Below are 27301 nucleotides of genomic sequence, written 5' to 3'. Positions count from 1 at the left end.
CTCCTACCGCAATTGGTTTTCATTTTTTAAGCAGCCTAAAACAGAAGAACCATACTCTCGATCAATACTTGGTAAATTTGAAAGTGACACACGATCACCAACTTGATGGGTCTGACTTACTAAGCTAAATAAGTAGCTTATGGAAGTGCCTGAGTCATTTTTTCATCTTAGACCTTTTTTTTAGCTTAGTACATTTTGTTTTACTTACACTATTTGTTTGAGCTTAGTAAATCAACCCAATACAAATATTTATGCGAGGCTGATTTACTAAGCTAAATAACTAAGTGGCTATGTCATTTTTTATACTTACACCTTTTTTTGCGTAGTAAATGTAGTCTTACTTAAGCTACTTATTTAGCTTAGTAAATCAGCCCCAATATGTTTTAGGATTTGTAAAGGTCAAGGTTAATTTCCCTTTTCTACAGTTACATTTTCTATGTTTTCTTTTAATATTTTGTTTTTTAGTTGTACTTACTACAGTGGAACTGTTTTTTTATTAAAGTATGTTCTGTAGTATGATTTTTATAAATATTTATAAAATATATATCTTCATGTTTATTTTGTATATGTGCTAACATTGCTGAATTTCCTAAATTATATTTTCTTTTGAGGGTTACCCCTTTTTCATTTTGATTTGCAGATGGTGCAGTTACATTTCACACATCACCTTGGGCAAGAAATTCAAAGTAGTGCTACATCCAAGATCTTACTTTGACAAATGGAATTGTTCCTGAGATACTTATATTTTTGGGATGTTGCTTTTTGTTTTTACTGGTAGTGCTGCATGAAATGCTTTGACTACTGTCCGTACTACACACATTTGCTTGTGATATTTGTCCAGTTGTTGAGTTTTGTGATGTAGGAGTTAAAGAAGTAGTTGTAATAGGTAAATTATCTTTTTTGTTTTGTGTGCCATGCTAGTATTGCCTTTTAAAATACTACTTAGAAGTGACAAAGTTTTAGGTTGCTTTTTTTCTGATGCTATAGGATTTGTTATACGGTCATTACGTTTATTTAAATCAGAAGTTTCTTTTTTAAGTTTAATAAAAGTATTTTGCACTGTTCAAATAGTATTAATAGTATTATTAGTAGTAGTACCAGGGAATGTATTTATATTACCTTTTTGGATTTGTGGACTTTGAACTGTTGGAATTGAAGTATGTTTATTATTAGGTGAGGTATGTTTTGTTTTTGTGTGGTTTTACAGCACGTTCAATTATTAAAGCAGTGCTAGAACTAGTAATAGGCTGTGAAGGTTGTAGTTGTATTTTTATAGTCAAAGTCTGTACTGTTGAAATACATTTAAATTTATTTTTAATGGTTTTTAGTCATTTTAATTTGGTAACTTTCGTATAGTGAATTTAATTCATGAGATGTGGTACAGGTAGCCTCAGTGGTAACATTGAGAGTATTTAAAAGTAATACCTATTTCTGTGGCTTCTTTTACATTATGTAAAGGACATGTGCTCTTACAAGTGTTGCTATGACAAGCGCTCTAAAACACACACTCCTAATACGCATGTTCCTTTGACACACGCACCTACTACACATGATCCTACTGCACATAACATGTGGATGTACATGTACATGTGGATGTACGACACGTGCTGTCGCATGCACCTACAACGCATGCACTTATGACACATGCTCCTACCACACATGCTCCTACCACATGTGCTCCTATCACACACACGCATACCATACACACTCCTACCACACACACTCTTACGACACACTTTTATGACACACACTCTAATGACACACACTCCTACAACACGTACTCCTACGACACGCACTGCTATAACACATGCTCCTATAACACACACTCATATAATACATGTTCCTATAATACACTACTATACATGCATCTACTACAAATAACTACAAATAACATGCTGACATACGACACATGCTCTTACTACACATACTCCAAACACACACACTTTTATGACACATACTCTTATGACATACTCTTATGATACACACTTACCACACATTCTTATGACAGACACTCCTACAACACAGACTCCTACAACACATGCACCTATGAGAAGTGTGCAGCTACGACATTTACTCCTACTACACACACATGTTCCTATGACATAGGTTCCTACAACATACACTTCTACAACATACAATCCTACAACACATGGTCCTATGACACACATTCCTACAACACATACTCCTACTACACGTGTACCTGCTACACATAGCATGTGGATGTATGAGACATGGTCTCACATGGACCTAGGGCCCATGCATATGTGACACATTATCCTATGACACATGCTCCAATGACACATGCTTCTACGACTCACACTCCTACCACACACACTCTTATGACACACACGGTACACACATTCCTATGACACATGCTCAAACAACACATGCTGCTATAACAAGCGCTCCTACAGCACACACTCATGTGATCTATGTTCCTATAACACATGCACCTACTACATATGTACCTACTAAGCAAATCATGTGGACATATGACACATGCACCAAGGCACAGGCACCTAGGACACATGCACCCTCAACACATGCACCTACGACACATGCACCTACGACACATGCTCCTACAACACATGCTCTTATAACACATGCTGTAATAGCACACTCCTACAACACGTGATCTTATGACACCTGGTGCTATAACATGCACTCTTACAGCACACACTACTACAACACATGCTGCTACAACACACAACACCCAATCTTACGACGCATGGTCCTAAAACACAGAAACTTGCAACACAGAAACCTACGACACATATACTTGTGCCACATGCTGTTTTGCAATGTGCCCTTATGCCACACACAAACTTATATTACATGCTTTTACAACACAGGCTAATATTACAACTAACACTCAGAATCAATAATCATGCAAAAAAGTCAAAATGATTTGCATTTTTTAAAACAAAATAGTTAAGGTTAAACCAACAAAAAATGAAAGTCCACAAATATCAAAAATAATAAGGTTGAGGTAACGACATAATACACTTCATTAATACATTTAAAAATATTATATTTGAATCAAATTAGACGCTGTAGGCTTTCTATACAGGGAGGACTCCAAAATATCATCAACTGGCCTTAATCTTCTAATTAGGATTTGCTGAACGTGTGATATGATATGATATGATATTGCATTTATAACGCGCATGTACACAAGTGTTTTTCGGTGCCACAAGACAAGGGAGGGAAGACAGAGGAAATACAAGACAAATGATCTTACTAGGCTTTGTGACATTTAGAGTGCAAGTTGACAACGAGCGGTGCAGGGGGAGGGAGTGGGGAAGTGTGAGGAAGAGGGTAGGGGGAAGTGCGGTCAGGACCAGTAAGGCTCCGGGGAAGTGCGACCAGGGCAGCGCAGCTCTGGGTAAGTGCAAGTCAGCAGGGGGGCTGTAGAGGTTACAGATTACAGCCCGTAAGTGCTCAATAGGCAGGTCAGGTGGTCTGGCTCAAGTCTGAGAGGGGTAGGGAGGCCGTTCCAGTGGGAGGCACCTGCAGAGATGAGAGATCTACCCCCCACTCTCTGTCTGGAGAACCGTCTGACCGTTAGAGAGTTGGAGGTAGCTGGGTGAAGGGCTCCAGAAGGAAGGTACGTAGGCAGAGATAGTTGGATGCAGTGCAAGCCCTGGCCCCAGAAAGCCTTGTGGATGATGCAGATGGTCTTGCACTTAATCCTTGCAGCCACTGGGAGCCAGTGGAGATATTTCAGGGCTCAAGAGATACAGTTCCTGGGCTTGAGGTCAAGGATAAGTCTTGCAGTACTGTTCTGGGTTAGTTGCAAAGAGCGGAGAGTAGAGGAAGGCAGATTGAGAAAGAGGCTGTTGCAGTAGTCCAGCCTGGAGAGAATCCGAGCTCTGCAGACAGTGAGCTTCTGGGGGAAAGGGAGAAAAGGTAGAAAACCTCTGAAGAGGTGCAGTTGGAAGTGGGCCTTTTTGTAAGGTCTGTGGTGTTGTTAAGAGTGATATCACGGGAGTACTGCATACCTGTTTGTCTTGCAGAATATCTTGGATTGGAAGCCAGAATGTCTGTATTTCACTGAGGTAAGTGCGACGCGGGAAATCAGCCCAGACCTCAACCCAAGATTAAACTGGGCGGAGGGTGAACCGACTCCCAACGTCATGGTGTGCTCACCCCTGATTTTCGTGACATCAGGACAGTGCAAGCACTGGCAGGGGGAGCGTAGAGATGTCAGTCTTTCAGCAGCTGTAGATAGTCCCAAGGCAAATCCGACAGAGAGGGGAAGCTGAAGGGTCTTGTCCACAGTGGGAAGCAGATCCGGCAGAGAAGGAAGCTGAAGGGAAGGTTCCACGATGGGAAAACTGGCAGGCTGGAGAGGAGAGGGAGGCAGAACCCAGAAGGCAGGCAGGAGAGGTGGAACCCGATCAGAAGGCAGGGAGGAACCAGAAAAGGCAGACAGGAAGGGAACCAAGGGCAGGCAGGACTGAAGACCACCCCGGGAGCAGAACAGGAACCAGGCTGGGAACCAAGGGGCAAGGAACCAAGGGGCCCAGGGAAAGGACCAAGAGCAGGGAAGGCAACGGGCAAGAAAAACAGGAAGCAAAATACGGACGGGAACACGATCAGGAACTAACCGCGTTGAGACGCAATCAGCTACTGCTCATCACTCCTCTTATAGCGCTGCCAGCATCTGAGAGGCCTGGAACGCAAGCCGCCTCGTTCCCAGGTGCTGGCGAGCCCAAAACGAGGCCTGAGAAGCAAGCTCTCGTAACTCTGAGTGCCCAATCCAACGCGCATGCGCGGAAGCGTGGACACGGTCGCCCGTGCATGAGCAGAGGAGCCTGATTCCGAACTCTGAGAGCCCCCGGGAGAGTGGAACCCCAAGCGCAGAAGCGCGAGTAGACCCGCCAAGATGATGCTGGTCGAAAGGAAGAGGAAAACCCCGGTCTCCGGGCAAGTGGCGTGACAGGTGTGAGGATAGAAGAAGAGAGTGGAGTTGAAGATGATGCCAAGGTTTTTGCCTCACAAGAGGGCGAGGCTAGTGGGCCCAAGGAGGGCAGGCAGCCAGAGTGAGAGAGGGAAATCAGGAGCAGGAGTCCCAATGAGAAGGATCTCCATCTTACTAGCATTAAGGCAGAGATCATTGGAGGAGCACCATTACTGAATCGTGGATAGACAGTCAGGAATAAGCGAGGAAGGAGAGGCAGCTGAGGGAAGCCTGAAGGAGAGTTAAGTGTCATCTGCATAATACTGAACGTTGGAGTAGAAGGTGGAGATCAGGTGGGCCAAAGGGGCCGGATAGACATTGAAGAGCCAGGGTGAAAGGATAGAGTCTGGGGACACCACATGTAGAGAGAGTGGTGTGGAGAGGAAGATCCCGAGTTGGACCTGAGAGGGTGAGTCCAAAAGTTAAGGAGGTCAGCGATGCCAGAGCCTGATCCACGATGCCCAGGTTCTCACAATTGTGATTGATCAGGGTGGAGTGATTGATCGTGTCAAAAGCAGAAGAAAGGTCAAGGAGGATAAGGACAGAAGGAGTGCTATGGTCAAGATTACAGAACAGATCGTCACTGGTGTTCAGGAAAGAAGTTTCCGTGCCTCTGGCTGCTCTGAAGCCAGACTGATGGTGTTTGAGGCAACCAACAGATTCAGTTTGGAGAGTGAGCTGGGAGATGGCCAACTTTTCCAGTAGTTTGCCCAGGAAAGGAGTGGTAGAAATCAGGCAATCGTTTGCCGGATAGGTAGCGTCGGCAGAAGGCTTTTTTAGTAGGGGGTGCACAAGGGAGTGCTTGAGGAGAGAGTGGAAAGATCCAGTGGCAAAGGAGTGATTGCAGAAATCGGCTAAGGCTGGAGGGTGTCAATGTGGTCCTTAATGGTTCTGGAAGAGCAGGGAAGCACCTGTTTAGATGAAACGTTCATAGATCTGACTTGTCTCGAAACATCGTTAGGTGTCGAGAGAGAGACGGAGGAAAAAGGAAGAGGAAAGGGAGAGGCGGCCAAGGTGGGCCATGGCATCCCCTCTCTATATTTTCATGAATGAACCCCTGGGTTATTGTTACTGGGTTTTGTTACAATATGTATTTATATTTACCCAATATATTGTCGAGTTTTTAAGCACTTGCACTTTAGCTTTCATATGTGTTGGTACTGTATTAAGATGTATCACTATTTTGACAATGAAATGTAATTTGCACAAATGAATTGTGTATTTGAGGCCTGCTTATTGCCCTGTGTATGTGCTCCATGAGCTGAGACCAAACCCTAAGGAAAGTACTTTAAGAACATACAACAAGGTTAACGTCTAGATATGTAGCACCTTTTACATTTTCATATTCTGACTATCCGTGAACAAGAACAGGCGGCCTAGATATGTGATATCATCAGTGATGTCATCAATACCATTTGTGATGTCATCTTTGATGTCTTGGGTGTTAGTCTTAGCAGTGCACAGTGGTTGCTCAGTTTACCATAGCTGGCAAATTTATGTTTTTCTTTATGGTTTTACTTGTAACCATAACGTCCCTACAGTAGTGGCCATGTAGTTATGGATAAGTTGGTGTTTCCAAAGGAAGAGCAATTTTTGGGCGGCTTATAACCTCGCTCACCCTGGACGAATCCTCACCAAACCTTGCAAATAAAGTGCTTGGCCCACTCTGAATTTGTTTGCAAAGTTTGGTGAGGATTCGTCCAGGGGGGGAAATTTATAGGGGGGGTCCCAAAACTTTTGTTTTTTCCCATAGACTGAATGGGAAAAAAATGTTGCTCGAGCCTACAGCCCAAACCGCTGGACGGATTTTCACCAAATTTGGACCAGGAGCAGCAGCTTGGTCCCGAAAGCATGCTTTTGCAAATTTGGTGAAAATCCGTCCAGTAGTTTTTTTTAAAATGACCAAAAAGTAGGTAAAAAAAAATTAGTGATATCTGTGTTCGGTCCGTGGATGGACTTCCCTGTTCGCTCCTCCGACGGTGTCCTGATTGGCCGAGTGGCCTACATCATGTCCGAAAACATGCGGCGTGTTTGCCGATTGGGTGGTGTGAAGCGTGAAGTACGTCAGATTTTCGGTAGCGCCCGCCATCTTGGATTCACGGACGTCCGCGGCCAGCGCGGCGAATGTTTGTTGAAAATGTGTATTTAGTAGAGTGTGTTGGTGTGTAGAAGTGTTTGGGGAGGATGGGAGGGTATGAGATAGGTTAAATGTTGTGCTTTTTTATGTGGTAGATGCTTTTTTGTGTTCGATTTGTCTGCGGACATCACGGGTGTTCTGAAATGTTCTAAATAAAGTGAATGGGGGGTGTTCTGAGGACTCAATATGTGTCCGTTTTGTTCGCAAGCAAGCTGAAACTGTTCTAAGAACACAATTGCTGTCCTGAAATGTTTGTAAATAAACGAAAATGGAGGTGTCCTAAAGAACTCTCTACCTGTCCGTACTGTTCGCTATCAAGTTGAATCTGTTCTAAGAACACAAGCAGTGTCCTGAAATGTTCGTTTGCCGTGTGACGCACATTTAATTATTTCAGGACCCGAACAGTGTACGTAGAACATCAACGCACATGCGCAACGCAATGTCTGTTCTGGGGACGCTGTCCGTATTGGTATGTGGCAAGTTGAATGTGTTCTAAGAACACTCGAGGTGTCCAGAAATGTTTGCAAATAATCAAAATGGGGGTGTGTTCTAAGAACACAGGCGTTGTCCTGAAATGTTTGTAGGGGGTGTCCTGAGGACGCTGTCCGTATTGTTTGTTGTCGAGTTGAAAGTGTTCAAAGAACTCTCGAGTTGTCCTGAAATGTTCGCACGGGGTGTCCTGAAGACGCTGTCCGTATTGTTCAATGGCAAGTTAAAACTGTTATAAGAACACAATTGGTGTCCTGAAAGGTTCGTGAATAAACGAAAATGGAGGTGTCCTAAAGAACACTCTACCTGTCCGTACTGTTCGCTAGCAAGTTGAATCTGTTCTAAGAACACAATTGCTGTTCTGAAATGTTCGTTGCCGTGTGACGCACTTCTAATTACTTCAGGTCCCAAACAGTGTCCGTAGAACATCAATGCGCATGCGCAAACCAATGTCCGTGCATTTAGTGTCCTGCGAACAGGCGCTTCCTTCGCGGACATGTTCGCGAAGGGATCATGTGACCGCGCCCACGCTGATCGTGTGTTCTGAATGCGGACACTGTTCGTGTCCCCGAACAATTAAAAAGTACATTTTCAAGTAATCCATAATATTTTTCCATAAAACTCACCATAGCACAAGTCCCACATACTAATCATGAGTTTCTACATACTTTTGGAAACTTTTTGAACCTTTTTTTGTGTTCGATCTGTTCACGGACAGCGCGCATGTCCGCGGACCGCGTACAAGCACCACTATAAAAGACCACGCCCTAGAGCTTATTCTCATTGTGTTTCTGACTATTCTTTTTGCTGCCACTTGGAGATTTCAATCAAGAACCTGATGGCAACCATGGCTCCACTGCTGCCACCTGGTGCTGTATATGCCTCTGCACCACACCCACCCCCTCCATCACCACCACCTTCCCAAGGGCCTGAAGAGGGGAACAGGAGTGAGGATGCAGAGGAGGAAGAAGAGGATGATGAGAATGAGGTAGAGGAAATCCCTACTACCCGCACTAGGCGCGAGTCTTGGGTGTGGCGGTTGTTTACCATTCATGGGAATGGTCCTAAGGCTCGTGCGAACCGTGTCACCTGCAATGAGTGCAAAATGGTATTCAGTCGCGGGAAGCACGGTTCGTACAGCTTTGGGACCACGACCATGAAGCGGCACCTGAGGTCATTTCACTCTGGGGCTATTCTCAAGGTTGTACCTTGCGAAGAACGTAGTAGGTTGATTTCCTCTACTTCAGCCTCTGTTTCTGATCTGTCACCACAAGGACCACCTCTGTGGGACAGCGTCTTCCTCCAGCTGCCTCACAGGCCATACAGAATACTGATGACCCTTACCTTTCGAGGGTCACAGTTGTATGTATGTACTGTGGCACAGTACTCTGCACGGGGGAGCGACTTCGGAGTGCTTTAGAAGACTTGCTCACTACCCAAGTAAACCCACTCTACATCTTCCTCTCTCAGCTCGCCTTTTCTTATCCCTGTGGTTGGTGCCCCCCCTTTACCCTCCTTTCCCCTCCTCTCCTAGTGTGTCATGTATAAAAAAACAAAAAAAATATAAAATAACAAAAATCCCAAAAAAATAAGGCTCTTTTCAGAGACGCCTTTCACAGTTAAAAAAATAGAAGTGAAGATAAATAAAGCAGGACCCTTTGTATTTCTTGAAAATCCGCGGACAGTTCTCAAACATAAAAAAAAATTGGGGTGCTATCCTATTGTAACCATTGCATTTTTCTCTGGGAGGAAGTGGTGGCTCTGAAAAGAGCCTTTGGGAGGTGTTTGTATGTCACAAATTATAAATACTTAACACCTACTTGAAAATGGATGCTGTATTTCTAAAAAAGGTCGCAATGCATTTTGTACATTTCTCAGAAAAATCTGATTGCCAGCATAAGTATGATGGACTCCATCTCTGCGAAAATTGTATGTACTACGAAACATAATATTTTAATTGTGAAAAGAGGACATGCCAAAATCTCTTAGAAATGCACAAACAGCCTTATTAACATTGCGCCTTGCTTTTTCCATTGTGGACCACATGAAGAAGAACGAAGCCATATTTGTCTCTGCGCAATCCGTGAAAATATTATTTGAGAATTAGGAAACATGTCCATGACTTTCCCATAAGTGTGATATGCTGCGGTGGTTGCGGCCAGGGCATAGAGTGTTGGGTGCATGACCAGATGGTCATGCACCCAACACTCTATGCCCTGGTCACAACCACCGCAGCATATCACACCCATAGAGTGAAACATTTCAACTATGGCCTATGGAAACTTTTAATGTCCGCGGACATCATCAGTGTTCTTAGAACATTTTCATCTTGACAACGAACAATACGGACAGCGTCTTCAGAACACCCCCTACGAACATTTCAGGACAACGCGTGTGTTCTTAGAACACACCCCCATTTTAAATTTGCGAACATTTCAGGACACCACGGGAGTTCTTAGAACACTTTGAACTCGACAACGAACAATACGGACAGCGTCCTCAGGACACCCCCTACGAACATTTCAGGACACCCCCCGAGTGTTCTTAGAACACATTCAACTTGCCACAGAACAACACGGACAGCGTCCACAGAACAGACATTGGTTTGCGCATGCGCGTTGATGTTCTACGGACACTGTTCGGGTCCTGAAGTAATTAAGAGTGCGTCACACGGCAAACAAATATTTCAGGACACTGCTTGTGTTCTTAGAACAGATTCAACTTGCTAGCGAACAGTACGGACAGGTATAGTGTTCTTTAGGACACCTTCATTTTCGTTTATTTACGAACATTTCAGAACAGCAATTGTGTTCTTAGAACAGTTTTAACTTACTAGCGAACAATACGGACAGGTATAGTGTTCTTCAGGACACCTCCATTTTGTTTAATTACGAACATATCAGAACACCAATTGTGTTCTTAGAACAGTTTTAACTTGCTAGCGAACACCACGGACAGGTATAGTGTTTTTCAGGACATCTCCATTTTCGTTTATTTACGAACATGCCAGGACAGCAATTGTGTTTTTAGAACAGATTCAACTTGCTAGCAAACAATACGGACAGGTATAGTGTTCTTTAGGACACCTCCATTTTGTTTAATTACGAACATATCAGGACACCAATTGTGTTCTTAGAACAGTTTTAACTTGCTAGCGAACACCACGGACAGGTATAGTGTTCTCCGGGACACCCCCATTTTTGTTTATTTCCGAACATTTCAGAACACCTGCGCTGTCCGCGGACATCTACATTGGTTTTTAAAAAAGAACGGAAACTAAGTACAACACAATACAAAAATGTAACTTTATTTAATATATATTAATAATTTATGACAGAAGGTGAGGCAGAAACGGAAACAAAAATAGGAGAATTAGGGGTTTCAACATGATTGGTATCAGGTGAAGAAGGGATGGAAGTCTCATCAAAACGTTTTGGGACATGGAGAGGGTTTGGGGATAATTGACTGGGATATGGTGAGGGGGGACAGGAACATGTGGGACAATGGTACGAGTTTTTTTTTAAAAATGATCTTCAACAAAAGTTTTCAAATTATTAAAATTGGTCAACAATACATCCATTTTTTTTTTTATGCTGTCAAGTGTGTTTTCCTTAACAGCTTCTTCAGAGGTATTTTCTATTTTGGTGTGCTCTGTATAAAAATATATATATATGTTAAATATACGTGAAATAATAACTAAATGGTTTATATTGTAAAGTGTTTACCATTAGTTTCACTATGTTGTGACATTTCCTCATGTGGGAAATGCTCCTCTAGCCATTCCAGAGTACTAGACATTTCTGTGAGAAAAAAAAAGATAATATGTTTTGTTTTATCTAATACAGAAAGTTTATAAATATATGAGTAAAATGAAGTACACTTACTATTTCAGGTAAGATATGTTCTAAGTACTCTGTAGGTCTGGTCTTGTTCTTAGTTCTGTAGTGTCTGCAAGGTAATTATGTTGGAAGCCAATTTATCTTATTTTGGTATATTCCATTTTAGAACATATTGTATTTAAATGAATGGTTAGTGTGTTACATATATGAGTTACATTTTTATGTATTACTGCATATAATGTGTATGTTTGCTGATTTTTGAATTTGTTCAATGTTCCTATGTTATGATATAACAATCAAACATACCCCCCCACAGTTTTTAGGTAGTGCTACTGTTCTCCGAACATGTCCGCGGACATTAAAAGAGTTTGCGGACATCAAGTTCAATAGAAGCGGTTCAGTATGTTCCATATTACATGTACATAAAGTCAAAGTTATTATTGTTAAGTTGTCCTACTAATAACCTATGAAATTCAGTGGAAAAACTTTGTTAAAGGGACGTTATAGTTAAGTTCCGCTACTAAAAACCTATGAAATTCAGTAAAAAAAACTTTGTTAAAGGGACGTTATGGTTAAGTTGCGCTACTAAAAACCTATGAAATTCAGTGAAAAAACTTTGTTAAAGGGACGTTATGGTTAAGTTGTGCTACTAAAAAGCTATGAAATTCAGTGGAAAAACGTTGTTAAAGGGACGTTATGGATAAGTTGTGCTACTAAAAACCTATGAAATTCAGTGAAAAAACTTGGTTAAAGGGACGTTATGGTTCAAAGTAAAACCGAAAACCCCCTGAAATTTGGCAGTTATGGTAAGATAAGCAACCATAACTCGCGCCACCGTGCAATGCTAACACTAACACCCAGGACATCAAAGATGACATCACAAATGTCATTGATGACATCACTGATGACATCACATGTGCATTTACTTTTCATGAAAACTTTGTACAAGGGATTCTTATAATGCTGACCAAAACTGTCAAGGATCATTGGGATGAATATCATGAGCTAATTAGTGCATTAAGCAATGCATTGATATAAATAGCATTCTATTATGAAGTTCTATGCAGTATACTAAGCTACTCATGCAGAAACATAGGCGTGTGTGCAGCATACATGATGAAGGTGCAATATTCATAATCTTGGCATGTTGAATAGTGAAATGATAACTGCTTTCTTATTAGAGTTTTGCATACTGTGAAACATGTAATTAGTAGATAATAAAACCCACTTAATACATAATTGCATTATTACAGACAAAACACAAAGAGACAACAACACATACAAATATGAGTATATACAGGGACAGTGAAGTAAACAAAAAAGCAAAAGTAGTAGCAGAAAGAGTTCATAACCTAACTGATTGTCTTTATGAAGATAAATAATTGCTCTGTTTGAAACCTGCTACTTACCATATGTATGTGTATCACATGATGTCACTGCACCCTAAGGAAAGGAGTGTGAATACAATGTATACAAATATGAGCATATACAGGGAAGGTAGAGTAATAAAAATAAAACTATGAGAAAGTGCTGATAACCCTAATGAGTATCTTCTTGCACAGAAAGGATTGCTCTCTTTCAAGCCTGTGTCTTCCGCTATGTATGTTTCATATGATGTGACTTGACTCTAAGTCTACAAATATAGTACCTTTTCAATTTTTACTTCCTGACTGTTACTAAAGAAAACTATGTGGCCTAGATATGTCAGTAAAGGGAAAAAATGGAGAGCCAGACATGTGATGTCATCAGTGATGTCATCAATGACATTTGTGATGTCATCTTTGATGTCCTGGGTGTTATTGTTAGCATTGCACGGTGGCGCGAGTTATGGTTGCTTATCTTACCATAACTGCCGAATTTCAGGGGGGTTTCGGTTTTACTTTGAACCATAACGTCCCTTTAACAAAGTTTTTTCACTGAATTTCATAGGTTTTTAGTAGCGCAACTTATCCATAACGTCCCTTTAACAAAGTTTTTTCACTGAATATATATATATATATATATATATACACATATATTATATTCTATAAATGTGATAGTGGGTTGGCTGAGCTCAGTTAGCCAATAAATAGTAAATTCAATTAAGTTTTTTTAGGATATTCAAGATGCATATGCATGAGAAACATTGACTTTTAATAGATTTCAGAAGCAACGGTGTACATGAGTCCGGGTCATTCTGAAAACAGGATTGTATTTTACTATTGGTTGGGTTGACAAGCTCATCCATAGTTAGACATCAAATTTGTAATTAATTTGGTATATTCATAAAGGAAGAATACTCTGCTGAAGCTTAACGTGCTCATGGGTCACTGGGAGTGTTTTTGCAGTTTTACGAGAACGAGATGCAAGGACAAAACTCAGATTCTCTGGGTGAAAAGGACGGACACAGAGCAGAATCTATTAGCACCTTCACGTGAATTGATTGAGACATTAGCCTCACATGATGGTTTCTGCTCAGAATTTGAAAATTAATGGAGCCACGTAAGTGCATAGAAGATGGGGGTGACAGAGATAATGAGGACTATAAAGGCCCTCACCTTTCCTCATCGTATTGTTAAAGTACTTTGTCGACTACATGAATGACTGGTCCACTAGTGTCAACAGGCCAAGAGACGGATTAGCAGGAGAGAAGCTGACATCAACATAAAAAAGAAAACACTAAAATTCAAGCTGAGTAGGTTCACATTGGATCTAGTAGACACCATTTGCAACTGCTCTGGGGTAATTTTCACCATGGAACCCAAATGGATTGTGCCTAGGTTACTACTTCAGTTTATGCAATTTATCTTGTGTCTGTGAGGAATCACGATTCATGGACTCCTAATTCTAACTTAGAAATACATTAACATCATATGTATTCACAGATTCTACAATAACTATACACTCTTTTCATGTATTTACCACTAAGGTTAGGGGATGGATTGCATGCAAATGAAGGGTTTTTGGTGTAACTGTAGAAAGGAATATATGTTAAAATGAATAACTGATACATTTCCAGAACGACTACCACATGACTGTCTTTTCTAAGTTCTTTAGGGTACTGAATAGCTACAAGATTGATTATAAGCTGCTGCTAACTGGAACTCCACTGCAGAATAATTTAGAAGAACTTTTTCACCTGCTCAATTTTCTGACACCTGAAAGGTTCAAGTAAGTCACTGTGTTTCCTCCCTTACATTGCTAGCTAGACCGTTATTGTATTAGTACCGATTTCATTAAAACGTTTTTTCAGCAGCTGGATTATCTGTATGTTTTTAAATCCTTCTGTAACGAATGCCTAAAAAGATGTTGCCGTAATTCAATTCAGCATATTGTGTGAGAGGGGGCTTTTTCATTGTAGCTTAACAATGTACCAATGGTCTCTGCGTTTAAGGCTCCTTGCAGTGTCTGATAAACTTTAAACATGCCCTTCTCAATTCTCTTGTCAGGCCTGGAATTAAAATCTAAAGCACCATTAAAGCCTGCAGGGCCAGTTCAGAAAGTAGAGGAGACACAGAAAACACTGATCTATTGACTCCTCTACTACACTGTAAGGCTGCAAATCTTCAACTACGTACACAGTTCTTTTCATAGACTGCAACCCTTTATGACACCATAATTAGCATTAACAGTTTTTGCAGCAACTGTGTTCTTCAGGGGGGGAAAAAACCTTCCTTAAACAACTCATAAAGAGTACACACCTGAATTATCCACAAGTAAATTACAGTATTGTGGAGAAAGGGTGATGGAAAGGTGGCATGAATATAGCTCCAAATGCCTTTTTTTGTCATTTTCTGGACCTACTTAACTTCTGGACTGACAAGTGTTCATCAGCTGTGCTGCCAAGCCACTCCTCCTTTAATGGCCTTTAAAATTAGCATATGGCTTTTAGATTTGTTTGATCAGACTGTGGTTTTCACCTAACAGTTACATATGCATTCTGTCCCCAGCAGCTACCATGATAATATTATAGCAGGTTGTTTTAAACATGTTTTAATTCAGATATTTTATTATTAAGATCCATCATGTAATGCCCACCACTGTGCGTGTTGGCCTACTGGATAGTAAAAGGCAGCTATATACATTTCACTGAATAGTGTTTGCAAACATTTTGGCGATTCTGAAAGCTAATCTGGATTTCAATATTTATTAGGTCAACCGCTAGAAATCCAAATATAAAATCAATAAGAGTAATCAGGCAGCGTCAGTAATCAGGTCTATTTCCATAGAGCTGTGGAGAAATGGTCAAAGAAGCCAGCAGACTATGCCACTAAGCACATTGTTCGCATTGTATTATATGGTTTTACACAATGAGGTTTACATAATAAACTGACAAATACATTTAGTATGTTACATTAACAATTGTCTTCTTAACGGAACATCATCCAGCTTTAAGGGACATGGCTTAAGAGCCACATGCAAGGCCTGTACAATTCTGCTTGTCCTACCCATGTGACACAATCTCTGACTGAAGCAGAACTCCCCATTTCAGGTAATGGGCCCGGTCTGGCAACTAGCATACTGGTGCCCCCATTCTGATTCGCAAGCAAGAATACCTCGTCCTCATATATGGCATGGCATGCGCCACTGTGCATCCCTAGAACCCAGGCAGAGACTAGCATCACAGCCGCATGGCCTTATGGGTTTCCCAAAGCTTGTCAACCAATTATGTTAACAGATAGCTCTATTGCGTCATATCCCTAATCACGGGTGTGGTGCTTCTCTGTCCATTACACATGCAAAGTCAGAACTTGTAAGAAAAATATAAAATACTGTCAATTTCGACGGACAACAGTCCTATCGCTATAACCGACATGCTTAGCAAAAAGCGGTCTCCTGATCTTTGCACTGTCAACCCTGGGGTAGGCATGAATTGTCATTAATGGGAGTCATGAATAGTAGTTGGTGAAATGTTTACGACATATTCCTTCACCATTCCTACGAAAAAATGCCAGATGCCGTTTTGGGGAAAACTATGAAATGCCCCATTGAAAGTGGTAAAAATTGTAGTTTCCCAAGAAAACAGTGACTCTGAAGATATATTGCAGTAGTTATTTAAGTTATAAGTGTTTGATCAGCACATCTAAATAAAATAGATAATTTGTTTTATAAAATTTGGATTATTTATTGAAATGGTTCCAATAAGGTAGACAACTCATTCACTAGCAGGTCCAACGAATAGTAAACCTCCTTTCTCTATCTTTTATCATGATTTAATTTGTAAAAAATGTTTCTTGTTCTCAAACAGTCGCAATTTTTATTTGTGGAATGGTTGCTTAATCATTTTGCAAAAAACCAAAACTTTAATAATTCCTAAGCATGATATGAGCATTTGGAAACACTGGACGTAATTTCGAAAAATGTCTAGTATCAATTCTATTTGTTTAAATGTGCTCAATGATTTGTAGAGCCTATCACAATGCAAATCACTTTTATAATTTGTTTAAAGTTTGTATTATTTATGCAGTAGTTATTTAAATACAGGTGTTGCTGGTCTCTTGATTTGTTTAACTTTGAATAATTTCCTTTAAAAAAGCATCCAAGAGTTTGCGTTTTCGTAAGACATGTTTTATGCTCTCAAACAATCACAAGTTTTTGTGTGAATTGGTTGCTTAATCATTTCACAAACAATCATAACTTTACTAACTCCTAAGCATGGTATGTACACTTGAAAACACTGCATGTCATTTTGCAAAAACGTCAAGTAACAATTCTATTTTGTTGAAATATGTTCAATGACTTTTGGAACTTATCACAAATTGGGTTCATTTGTGAAGCTCGAATCATTTTAATATTTGAGAAAAATGTTGTATTGTTTATTAAATGGTTATTTAATCAAAGGGTGTTGCTGCTCTCTTAATTTGAAATGAAATTAAATTATATTTTATTTATATCGCGCTCGTACACAAGTGTTTCAGAGCGCGACCATGCAGAAAGGGAGGGGAACAAGGGAGATAAAAAAAAACAGAAAACAGCGATCTTACTAGGCCCAGTGACATTTAAGAAAGCGCAAGTGCAAGGGAGATTTGATTAACTTTGAAAGATTTCCCCTAAAAAGAGAGCATCCAAGAGTTTGTAGATCTTGTCTTTGCATATGTCTTTGTTAGTTGTCACCCCAAGCTTTTCAGAAATTTGCTTTCATTAATGTATTGTACTGATGAGCTATAGTGAAAGCAACATATGCGTTCAGAGTTGCTTTAATATTATTCCAGAACGTTATGGGTGGCATTTTAAACAGTCAAAATGGTCCAATATATTTTTGGGAATGTAAATGCATAAGCCTATTCTAGTTCAACCTGGAAAGTACTTATCGATTTTGTCACAATACATATCTGTGTGTGCACAAAAAACACTGGTGGATTCATGTGTTTCATTTGGTATGCCTGCCACCCCAAATGGCAGATCCAGAAAGCCTGTTGCTCTGTTGTGCATACATATAGTTTTTATAACGCATTCGACACCCTAAGCCCTTGTTCTGCATGGATTTTCTGGAAGAGGGTGCGTTGCTCATGTCTGAACATCTACTATGTCAGAGACGGGCTTTTTCTTATTCCATGTTGGTAAATTCTGGTAATTAGCAAACAGCCCCACATCAAATGTTGTGGTATACTGCTGAAGTAATCATTCCTTTGACAAATTATTGGTGATGTAAATATGATGTATTCTAATGTTGATACTACTCAAATTGCAATGTAATGTAAAGTATATAATTTACTATAAATATTAGAAGAAAAAGAATGTCTCTACATTTAGTTAACTTGCTTGACATAATAGTTCCTAGAGTTCAATTTCACCACTTGAGGTCATTATTCCCTCAGTGTTTTTCAGAGTTCACTTACCCATACTTCAGGAGACAGTCCAACTGATAATGTATTGCTTGAAGCATGATCACAAATCTTAGAGAAGAGATTAGTTCCAGGAAACACATCTGAAACTGGGCTCATTACAAGTTTGGCAGTCTGGAAATACAGTGTTAGTAATTCTGTTTTCTGGGACGTTTACACACCACCAAACGACAAGTTTGCCAGTGGAGTGGCCTGATTTATCTCCAGCCCAGAGCTGGAGCTAAGTCAGGTTCCCCACTGGCAAAAAGCAGCCGATATTCTGGCACTGGCAATAGCGGTAATCCCCCCATGGAATCCTATGCAGTCCATGGAACAGGGATTAACATACCGTTGCCGGCACCTGTAATATGTCGGAATTACAGACATATCAGGTACCAGTAACGGTATTACCATTTGTTGGTATCCTGCTGGATTAACCAGCGGGATACCGGCAAATTTATAATGATGCCCATCGAATTTAATTTTTAACAGGGAGGCAATATTTTTAGGCGGCTCATGATTTGGGGGGATGTTCATTTTACAGTTGGGGAAGATGGGGTGGAGGTTTAGAGGCGTAGTGTCTGTGCATCTTGCCGATACCTGCATTGAGTGCATTGCCATGATCAAACATGAGTTGTTTAGAGTGCCCACTGTCATTGGTTTGTTGTTGGGCTGATATGGGGGATCTACATTTTAGGAGCTGTAGTTACTAACAGGATTATTTAAGCATTGCCATTACTTGGGAATTGATGCTGAGGTCAGCATCATGAGGACCCCAAATTTCTGAATTTTCTTCTGATTTGGACATGCCTGCTAAAGCATGTATCGGAACAATGGGATGAGGGTTTGATACTGTGGAAATAGTTTGCAGCCATTGAATCATTATATTGTAGTCTGTTTTGCAAAATTCTGCTGAGCGTTTAAGTGCTATTAGCACTGAAAGCACATTTTTAGCTGCTAGACTTAGCATGTCATCCTAGTACAATTTGTAGTCCACTAAGATGTGCTGTCGTCTATTATCGAGTGTGTGTCAATGTGATTTTGTTGTTGAGCAGTGACGTCATTTGCTGGGTTCTTCAAGACCCATTGAAGGCCTGTAATGAGCCTGTTGGTGTTGATCTCCACTTCAGCTATAGAGCTATATTTGAGACGAGATGTGGTCTGAGAGCTTTTTGAAGCTATGGGCTCAGTTCCTTGTAGGAGAAAGCTCTTAATTAAGTTTGTTTGTGGGGGCAGGGGTGCAATGGCAGTGGGGCAGAAGATGCCAGATTCCTTGCATGGCTTTGACACTTGACCAATGTCAAAATGTGTTTTTGTTCACAGGGATGTAGAACACTGTGCATGCCTTTCAGAGTGCTGGAGCTTCAATAAGGCAACTCTAGACAGCTACTTAGGACACCACCAGCAGGCAAAAAGGTGCTTTTTTTCGGACTCATCATAGATTCTGCCCCTATTCCAAGTGTGGGGCAAAATGACACATGACCTGGGCCAGCATGAATTCTAGCATGTGCCCTGTTTTCAAGAGAGGGCAGCGGCCCACTTTTGGGTAGAGGTCTTGTTTGATACTTGGCAATACCAGTTCTGATTTGTTATTCCATGCCTATGATAAATGCATATCGGTTATCACAGGGCTGCCCACTTTGATTAATGGTGACTCTGCATTTGATTTGCTACTTGAAAGGACTCAGGTGGGCTGCTTGAATGCTAAAGGAACTTTGCCTAAATATTAATGTTATTTTGCTGTTATTTTGGATTTGTAGTGGGTAATGCTGAAGATTGTGGGCTTGTGTTTCCTGAGGTGCTTTAAGGATTGGCACCAAGTACCTTCAAGCTAATGGTAATTCTGTTTCAGGGGTGTCAGCGACTCAGGTTCCAGTTCTTGTTAGATTGGTATGTATTTTTCATTATGCGGGAGGCACATTTGACTTCTGCCTGGAGTATAGTTTCCATAACTGGACTCGGTAGGATTTCTGGAGGTGGAGGGGAGGGCATAAAGGATGAGGTTGTCAAAGACGTATAGCTGGCCTGAATGTCATTTCACAATTCAAAAGCTTAAGGACTCCCCCAGAAGACAGGTTTTGGAGTAGGCAAAAACTGGCTGTTGTGTGTGGATAGATCTTTTCACTTGGAATGTTCTGCATCTATTATGGAACGCTTTCCATTAACTTGTATACCATACTCCTACGTCCCGACACCTTTACTCCATACTGATGGGAATCCGTCCCAGGGAACCGAATTTGTGGGCGAGCCTGCCCTCACTGATTCCTCCCACCGGCCTCGCCAGTTCCTTTTACCACTCGATGGGACTGGATGCTCTACACACTGCTGTGGTAAAAAAAAAATATTTTTCGTTCGCTTTAGCTTTCCCCTGAGATCACCCTTTTTCTTTTAATTTACTTACGCTGTCGCATCTCTGGCTTCACCACCATGCATTTGCCGTAGGCCATTGGTAACTACTCCTTTCGATTCACCTCCTGCATCAGGAACTTCCCAGCCTCAGAAATGCAGCATTGCTGCTTGAGGTGTCTGGGCCCCACCCACGTCTGAAACATTTGCCCATAGTGTTCGGCACTCAGTTCCCATGCTTCGTTGACATCCTAGCTGGTGGATGGATCTCTTTGGCACTTATCCATGGTCAATCAAGCAGTTCATCCCGAATCAACTTCGTAGATCCTTGCAAGCCACTGAGGTAAGAACCTTATTTTCTCAGGCAACCTAGTGCAGCGACTCCTTCCATGGGAAAAATACAAATGACAGGAGTCTGTCGGATCCTCCAAGACTCAGCTGGGATGGCCCTGAGGCCATAATGACTGAAACTGGCTCTAGGGCTAGAGGTTCTCTGGGCTCTAGTAATGGATTAAGTTCTGAGGAGGCAGTTGGTTTCCTGGCGAGGGTACTCCTGTATCTCCCAACACAACCTTTGCCCATATTACCAGGATACCTATCGGGACCTAAAGCCAGGGGCTCCATGTTTGTTAGGTAAACGTCCTCGTGTACCCACACCAAAATCTAAGAGCTTTACTTTGGTAGGCAAAGGATCCCATGTTCCTAAATATGCATCCCTCAGTACCCACAAAATGGCTGACCAAAACAAAATGGCACCTAAGGAGCACACTGGTAAATCAAGGGAGCAAATACGTACTATTCCCAAACTGACACATGCATCTGCACTGGACCCCCATGTCTTCAACTCAGGATCAACGGCCAGATCTTCCCCATAGGAGCTGGCAAAAAGATTGATGCCAAGAGACCAAGACCACATTCTCTGGTCCTTATCTGCTGTAGACAGTACCACAAAGGTCATTCCGTCCCCCGTTAAGGCTGGCAGCCAAACGACTGGTGCACTTCTTATCCATCTTCAACATCTTCACCACCTCCATGGACTTCTGTGGCATGGACAGTCTGGCACTCACAACCTTACTGGGTTCCATCTACGTCGCTTTGGACTCCTCCTACTCCAGGGCCTCGAACCGCCATGTGGACCCTGACGACAGCCACCCAGTCTCAGACATCTGAGGAGTCATTCTTCGACTGGTTTAAAAATTCCATGAAGTCGAAAGACATGACAGAGTATTTTAAGGGCATTATTAGTGAGATGATGTTTTAGCAGCCTAGATCTGCCCCGATACAGTCTCTGTACAAGCCAGCGCCACCAGAGCAACCACCAGCTCTGCCATCTCCCCAGCCAGCAAGCAGCTCCACCAGCCCCCCAGTGGCTCTGACATTGGATTCTCCTGATGCTCCGAATACGGATTAATTGTTGAGAAAATTGGAGAATGGCATTCCTCATTTGGCTAAAGCCTTCCACAACAGGTTATTGGGGCTGCCGGAATTCCTTGGTGTCACTACTCTGGAAGAATCACAACCGGCATTGGGGTGCTCTCTGAGGTGATGGCCCTCAGATCTTAATTCAGGTCCGGGCTACAGATACAAAAGGATGTCTTAGCTGAGGCTAACAAAATCTGACAATAATAATAAAAATGTATTTCTTATATAGCGCTACACATCCATAGGTCTCAGAGCGCTCAAATAACAGAAGATTATTATCCCCCAGAGTGGTACTCAAAAGCCACATACAGTTAAAGCCACCTACAGGAACCTGCAGATGCGCTACAGACCCCCCCTTCAGAGAAGTTGAACCTCAGCACTCCTCCACATTGACACTCTGCAGTGGTGGCCTCTGCTTAGCTCTACATCAAGCCTTACAAGGCGGCTATGCTTCACCAGCCTTATTAAAAAAGGACAAACGTTTGGTGGACTACGGTGGCAATGTATGCACTAATGTCTCCCTACACTTCAGACAGGCTAGTGCAGATGTTGCCCTGACCACAGCCAACCAGAAGCTTTCCGGGATATCAGTGATTTCCAGGCTTTTTTTTCCAAATGAGCAACAGCAGGCATTTACTTGAGGAGAACCATCTACGGTTCCAGAGGCACCTCAAGACCTTCCTCTTTTCTTCTGCCTTCGCTCCCCCTGTCCCCTGCTGATCTGTTCTCTCTTGGCACCATGCACCTGGCCACCCTCTGTCCTCCGGGCTCAGGTACCTGCTCACCTTGCCACCCTCTCGCACTGCTTCTGGGCTACCCCTTGCACTGAGGTCTGTATCTGTACCCATACAGCCCCCCTTTTTCTTCCTGCACTTATCAGACCTACCCTATCTGCTGCCTTAAACCTAGCACTTGCAAATTGCTGGCTGCACTAAACGCGCCTATACAAGAAACACTTGTGTATAGGCGCGTTATAAATGCCATAGCATATCATAGCATATCACTACCACTGTTTGTTGCCTTTATTATTTATGTATTTGTTATTATTTATCTGTCTCTCCTCTGCTTCGCACTTTCCACTTTTCCCCCCTTCCATATACTTTTCCCCTCCCCCTATCTAAAGCACTTGCACGTTCTCAATGCCACTGGACCTAGTAAGATCGCTGTCTTGTTCTCCCCTGTTCCCCTCCCTTGCCTTGTCGCACTCTGAAACACTTGTGTACGAGCGTGATAGAAATAAAATATCAATATCAATATTAATTTAAATCTGGCATGATAGAGGCCAAGCTTATAGCCCAGGATCTCCTTGAGGCATCAGGACACCACATCCTCACTTCCAGCAAAGAGAAGGCATGCATTAGTTGCTGACATGCGCTGAGGCTTGGATGCATCCTACCATATTCTCTCAAGAAGTACAAGGCAGACTTGCCATTTGACAGCCAGGATCTCTTCCACCCATCTACGGACTTCAAAGTTAACAAGAGGGAAGCGTCCACCCAGGACATGAAGTCTCTAGCGATTCTCTCCAAACTGGCGCACAAGCCTTTTAAGACATCTGCCTTTTCCAAGGATGCTAGACAGAGGTTGTTTGGTGGTTTATGTGGCTACTTGGACAGATAACAACAATGAGTTAGACACTGTATTCAAAAGCATACAAATGTATCTGTTGTCAATTGTCAAAATTTAATAAAGCCCATTGCTAATTTCAAGTGGTGTTAGTATAACAAGGTGACTTCCAATCATAGGCATTTATCAATCATTTTGCAGAGAAGCCCCTATAGAAGATGTGTCGACAGAAATGACTCAGTTTCCAGCCTTAGATATGTAAAACCGCAAGGTGATACATCTTGACTGTTGTAACCTGGACACCTGGTAGTCCAACTAAGGCTTTTGTCAGGACACACAGAGGACACCTGATGTTAGATGTCGTGTTTTCAAGGGGGATTCTTTTTATTAACCAGTGTATCTTGGTGATTTGTTTAGGCAAACGCTCGAAGAGGTTCAAGCGATGTCTGTGTTCAGTACATAGGATGTGCCCATGTTGGTGGATTGATGCATCATAGTCCGGCAGGAGTCTTTGGGACCATGTGGAACTTCAACTTTCTTCTAGGCCCATGTGGCTATATTTCCTGGATATATTTGCGGGTTGGCGTATAGAAGATGTGTAAAAAAAAATGGACGTTGTTGTCCTAGCTTTTTAGCATGCACCAGAAAAATAAAATTGAATATATATCTTTTGTAATACCGGCCTTTGCGTATATCTTGTGACATATGTTTCCACACAAGATTTTGACCCATAGTTGCCTCATGTCAGTCTAAATTTCCAGCCTATATGTGTGACATCAATAGGTAGCTTGTTTTTGGGAAACCTCCTTTGTCTCTGTATTGTAGACCACATCCCACAAGCCCCTAACAAAAAAGTGGTCTTTTCTTGCTGATATAGCATTACCCGTACTTGGACAGATATCCAGGAACCCCGACAGGTCTCACAACGGCCGTAGAAGGAAGCAGCCTTGCTCTTCCTCAAAGGGCTTCTTTATGGGATCATCATCTGCAGCTTCAGCAGAACAGAAGAAAAACTGATATGACGAACCAAGTCCACACAATACCAGTCAGCTGCAGGCTCTCTTGTCATCTTTCACAATGGCAGACCATCTCCCAGAACCTTTGGACGCTGTCCGTATTCTCCATGGGCTGCTACCTCTCCATTGCTCTCTGCCCTCACTTCTCGCCACCTCTCACAAGATTGGTTCCACTCCTCATCTGGAAGAAGTCAACAAGCTCCTCTTCATGAAGGTCATAGAAGTCATTCTCCTGGACCAGAGGGGCCAGAGCTTCTACTCCCATCTATTTTCCAAGCAGATGATTAGATTTACAGTGTGGATCTCAAGGACGCTTATCTCCATGCTCCCAAATGGGAGCTCCACCTGAGATTCCTGAGGTTGTCCATCTGCAGAGGAGACTTTCAATACAGGGCCCTCCAATTCGGTTTGTGCTCTACTCCGAGAGTATTTACAAACTAATGAACACAGTTGCCAGCTCTCCTTACCTGAGGGGTATACATGAAATACCCTCTCAGTATCAAGCAACTGCTTCAGTTCGGGCGTTGACGGACTCACTCTTCAATCTGGGTTTCTACATCAACCACCAGAAATCTACCTTAGTGGCTGTCAAGAGACTTACCTTTCTGGGTTTTGTGGGGGACTCTCCCTCAGCGAGAATCTTTCCATCCAAGCAGAGGAGTTTGGATATCTTAGATATTGTGAACTATTTTCAGCAGAGGCAGATGACCTCAGCGTGGTGATTTCAGAGACTGCTAGAATAGATGGCTACATGTGTACTATGCGTCCATATATCACGCCTGGAAATGAGGCGTTTGCAATTACAATTAGCCTTGTCTTGAAACCAGTCTACATGGAGGCAATTAGACTGAATTCCAATCCTCACCTTTGTGGACCAGGATATGACATGGTGGAGCCAGCCCTCCACCTTAACCGTATGTCCTTTCAGGAAGCAGACCGCGCAGGAGTGTATCACCACAGATTCCTCCCTCAGTGGTTAGGCAGTCACCTTGGGCACTCTCAAGACACATGGCCTGTGGTCCGCAGAGAAGAGTCTATTATTTTATTTTAATTTTATTGTTTAAAGCTCAAACCTAGCTCCGGAGCAGCAGAGTGATGTACAGAGTGTGAGTGGCCAGCTTTTGGGCTGGCATCTTTTAACAGTAGCGCTATACTGTGTGATCTGTGTGTCGGTATGTGCATCCATTGGCATTAGTCCATGGTCAGGTGCTGTTGAAAGAGACATGTTTTGAGAGATTTGCTAAATTGGAGAATAGTGGGGGCATTTTGAGCTGACAAGGGATGGAGCTCCAAAGGGTGGGTGCATGACAAGAGAAGGCATGTTTGCAGGTCCTCTCTTTGCGGATGAGTTGTGATTCAAGGCAGTGAATCGATGTGCTGCGCAAAGAGGGTGTGCCACCAGATATGTCAAGTTTAGCTGCCAGGTATGCTGGTGTGCTACTTGTCACTGCTTTGTAGATGATACATGCAGTCTTGAACAGTATCCTGGCTTGGAATAGAAATCAATGTAGCTCTCGTGGGATGGGGTAATTTGGTCAAATTTCTGTGCTCCGATAATAAGACATGCTGCAGCATGGTGGACTGATTTTAGGGGTATCGGGTAATATTATCCCCACCAATAATATCGCCATATATATGGTTGTGGAGTAAGGCCATAGGCGATATTATTAGTGGGGATAATTTATGGGGTTATTGGGGCCAAGGGTTTCGGGGGTGTCCTCCGATCTATTATAAAAATTATGGTGTTGCAGGGGTGTCCCACGAGGGTTGCATGGCTTAATATCGCAGCAAAAATATGGCGATATTTTTGCAGGGATATTAACACATGGAACCATTTTAGGGGAGCCAATTGAGCAGCTGGGAGCCCTGCCAGGAGAGCATTTACCCCATCGATGTACAAAATCACAAGGGCCTGCACTACAGTCCGGAAGTCCTGCGGTGGGAAGAAGGGTTTGATTTTTTGAAGGGTAGAGATTCTGATCCAGATTTTGCTGTGTCTGAGAGTTGTGGATCAAATCCTTCTAGGCGCATATCATTGAGCTATTGTTTGACAGGTTGTTTTTTAGCGAGCGGACTGATGAGGACGAATTCAGTCTTGAATGGGTTTAGTTTGTGGTAGGCAGTCAACATGCAGGACTGGATGATGGCTAGGTATTCACAGAGACAAATGATGTCCTGTGCACTATTAACTCTCATATACAACTTAGTATTGTCTGCTTATTTCTGGATGGCTATATTGGAATCTTTAGGAATGTGCCCAGATGCTACATGTAAAGGATAAAAAGGATTGGTGAGAGGATGGAGCCTTGAGGAACTCTGTTACAAAAGATTTCTCTGAATGCAACTTTCTCTCCGTTTATGGACCCCCCCCCCAAAATGTTTGCTTTTTGTTACAGTGTCCTGACCAGACTTTTGCCATTGGAGCACAGCCTTCAGCTGCACTCCACTGGGCTTTTGCTCATTGTTACGAGGAAACTGACACGGCCTTCAGGCTGTCAGTACTGAGAAACTTTCTTTGTCTTAGTCTTTTGTTGTTGTTTGGTGACATTTTATCATTGTGCAAAGTACCTCACTGTACAGCGCAATGGGGTCCCTTTGTTTTCTGGCCGTAGTCATCCATTAAGGATTTTGTGGTGATTGTGGTGATTGTACAGTGTGCCTAGCAACAGACTGGTGGCAGCAGAAGCTTTTCATTGTATTTTTGCAACTTTTTACCCTGC

General features: G+C 42.2%; 1 protein-coding gene across 8 annotated transcripts in view; it reads left to right on the top strand.

Moving 5' to 3' along the window:
- CHD5 (chromodomain helicase DNA binding protein 5) overlaps window positions 1-27301 on the top strand; it is a 2731226-nt gene that overhangs the window by 1175986 nt on the left and 1527939 nt on the right. For all 8 annotated transcript variants that reach the window (XM_069610277.1, XM_069610279.1, XM_069610280.1 and 5 more), the window contains one exon: window positions 14457-14578. In XM_069610277.1, coding sequence (XP_069466378.1) covers window positions 14457-14578 — 122 coding nt within the window. The remainder of the gene's footprint in view (window positions 1-14456; window positions 14579-27301) is intronic.

Source organism: Ambystoma mexicanum, chromosome 8 (assembly GCF_040938575.1).
Source record: "Ambystoma mexicanum isolate Mex_15411 chromosome 8, UKY_AmexF1_1, whole genome shotgun sequence".
Lineage (NCBI taxonomy): Eukaryota > Metazoa > Chordata > Amphibia > Caudata > Ambystomatidae > Ambystoma > Ambystoma mexicanum.
The sequence above is the reverse complement of the archived record's forward strand: the minus strand, read 5'-3'. Positions and strand labels throughout refer to the sequence as shown.